Genomic DNA, 2,882 nt, shown 5'->3' with positions numbered 1-2,882 from the left:
TGATAGCTCTTTGTGCGAATGGATGTTCAGACATGTCATTTAGGAGGAAGAGGCAACTCAAAAAATCCCAAGAACATACTACTAAAACAAGCAGAATTTCTTTAATCAACTTCAGATTTAGAAAATATCCTTATACGATCGATGTTACTCAGCATTTTAGCTTGAATTAAAAATTACTGGATTATCACTTATGATGGAGCATGATAATGTGAGAAAATAGAATGTGTACATGTATGTGTAACTGGGTCACCATGCTGTACAGGAGAAAAAAAAATGTATTGGGGAAATAGCAATTTAAAAAAAAAGAATAGTCATTATCACCAGGAAAAAAAACTGTTGGATTAAAAGAAGTATTTATTATCAAATGATTATTAAGGTAATAATTTGAAGGTAAGAAAAAGGAGAGAGAAGAATTGAAATGTATTGAGCACTTACAAATGTCCATGTTAAGTTTACATTCTTGGCATTTAAATGTTCCCATCATGGCTCAGTGGAAAAGAAACTGACTAGTATCCATGAGGATACTGGCTTTGCTCAGTGGGTTAAGGATTTGGCATTGCCATGATCTGTGGTGTAGGTTGCAGATGTGGCTGGGATCTGGCATTGTTCTGGTTGTGGCGTAGGCTGGCAGCTACAGCTCTGATTAGACCCCTAGCCTGGGAACTTCCATATACCATGGGCGTAGCCCTAAAAAGACCAAAATATTGAAAAATAAAAATAAATGTAATGATTTACTGCATAAAGTCAAACCTAACTACTGCAAACAGAAGACCTACTTTCTAACGATGGGGTAATTATACTGTATTTCACAAGATCTATTTACCGACTATAAATTATATTTGCATTGCATCATTCATTATAATTGTTCTAAATCCAGTCCAGTTACAATAAGAGTATTCGATAATTTCTGACTGACAATTTTCCCGTTTTATGCTTTCAGGAATGAAAAGTTAGTGAGTCATCATGAATCGGGCAAACGAGAGCTCCTCAAAAGAATTTATACTACTTGGCTTCTCAGACAAGCCCTGGCTACAAACGCCCCTTTTGGTGCTCCTATTAGCATCATACGCAACCACCATCTTTGGCAATGTGTCCATCATGATGGTGTGCATTCTGGAGCCCAAGCTTCACACTCCCATGTATTTCTTTCTCACAAACCTCTCCATATTAGATCTCTGTTACACCACGAGCACCGTCCCTCATATGTTGAAAAACATTTGTCAGAACAAAAAGACCATCAGTTATGGTGGCTGTGTGGCCCAGCTCATCATCTTCCTGGCTCTGGGTGCTACGGAGTGTCTCCTCCTGGCTGTTATGTCCTTTGACAGATATGTGGCCATTTGCAGACCCCTCCGCTACGTAGTCATCATGAACCCCTGGTTCTGCCTCAAGATGACAGCCTTCTCCTGGCTCACTGGCTTCAGCAACTCGGTGTTGCAGTCCTCCTTGACCCTTAACATGCCTCGCTGTGGTCATCAGGAAGTGGACCACTTTTTCTGTGAGGTTCCTGCCCTTCTCAAGTTGTCATGTGCTGACACAAAGCCTATTGTCTCCGAGCTCTTTTTCTTCAGTGTGTTAATTCTGCTAATTCCAGTGACATTGATCCTCATCTCCTATGGCTTCATAGCTCAAGCAGTATTGAGAATCAGGTCAGCCGAAGGACGGCGAAAAGCTTTTGGAACGTGTGGGTCTCACATGGTTGTGGTCTCTCTCTTTTTTGGAACAAGCATATACATGTATCTACAACCACCTTCTTCCACTTCTAAGGACTGGGGAAAAATAGTTTCCCTTTTCTATGGGATATTCACACCCATGTTGAACCCTCTCATCTATAGCCTTAGAAATAAAGATATGAAAGAGGCCTTCAAGAGGCTGGAATTATTAACATTTTCTATAAGAAATAAGTGTTCCATTGTGACAACAATCTTCTGAGTATGTCCTTATCCTTGAAAATGATAATAGTGTTTTAATTGATTTTTCATTTTTTCAGGCTCTTATGATTGTATTGAATTCAGCCAAAACTTATAAAACTTGCTTCAGGAAGCAATGCTGAAGACATCTTTTCTTTTGCTAAAAAAAATTTATTATGATTTATTTACAGTGTTCTGTTAATTTCTGTTGTACACCAAAGTGACCCAGTAATACATATGTATACACTCTTTTTCTCACATTATCCTCCACCATATTCCTTTACAGGTGATTAGATATATAGTTCCCTGTGCTATACAGCAGGATCTCATTGCCTGTCCACTCCAAATGCAAGAGTTTTCATCTACTAACCCCAAATTCTCGGTCCATCCCACTCCCTCCCTCCCCCCAGCAAACACGAGTCTGTCCTACATGCCCATGATCTTTTCTGTTTTGTAGATGGATCACTTGTGCCATATTTTAGACTCCACATACACGTGATATGGTGTCTGTCTTTCTCTTTCTGACTTACTTCACTTAGTATGAGAGTGTCTAGTTCCATCCATGTTGCTGTAAATGGCATTATTTGGTCCTTTTATGGTTGAGTAATATTCCATTGTTTATATGTACCACATCTTCCTAATCCATTCATCCATTTAGGTTGTTTCCATGTCTTGACTATTGTGAATAGTGCTGTGATGAATATATGGGTGCATGTATGTTTTCCAATGAAATTTTTGTCTGGATACATGCCCAATACACAGAAATAGATTGCATTTCTATATACTAACAATGAAAGATCAGAAAGAGAAATTAGGGGAACAATCCCATTTACCATTGCACCAAAAAGAATAAAATAGCTAGAAATAAGCCTTCCTAAAGAGACAAACGACCCTTACTCTGAAAACTATAAGACACTGATGAAAGAAATCAAAGAAGACACAAATTGGTGGAAAAATATACCAGGCTCTTAG

The 2,882-nt window shown here is 38.6% G+C and overlaps 1 protein-coding gene across 1 annotated transcript; it reads left to right on the top strand.

The window, feature by feature from the left end:
• Positions 1-963: 963 nt before the first annotated feature.
• Positions 964-1,932, top strand: LOC146401389 (putative olfactory receptor 2B3). Its single transcript, XM_084970495.1, has one exon. The coding sequence runs from the start codon at positions 964-966 to the stop codon at positions 1,930-1,932; it is 969 nt and encodes a 322-aa protein (XP_084826621.1).
• The last annotated feature ends 950 nt before the right edge of the window (positions 1,933-2,882 follow it).

Source organism: Sus scrofa, chromosome 7 (genome assembly GCF_054392235.1).
Source record: "Sus scrofa isolate SSC_HxYL_T2T_F1_AM1 chromosome 7, Sscrofa_HxYL_maternal_Yorkshire_Landrace_v2.0, whole genome shotgun sequence".
NCBI classification, from domain to species: domain Eukaryota; kingdom Metazoa; phylum Chordata; class Mammalia; order Artiodactyla; family Suidae; genus Sus; species Sus scrofa.
This window is presented reverse-complemented; position numbering and strand designations above follow the sequence as displayed.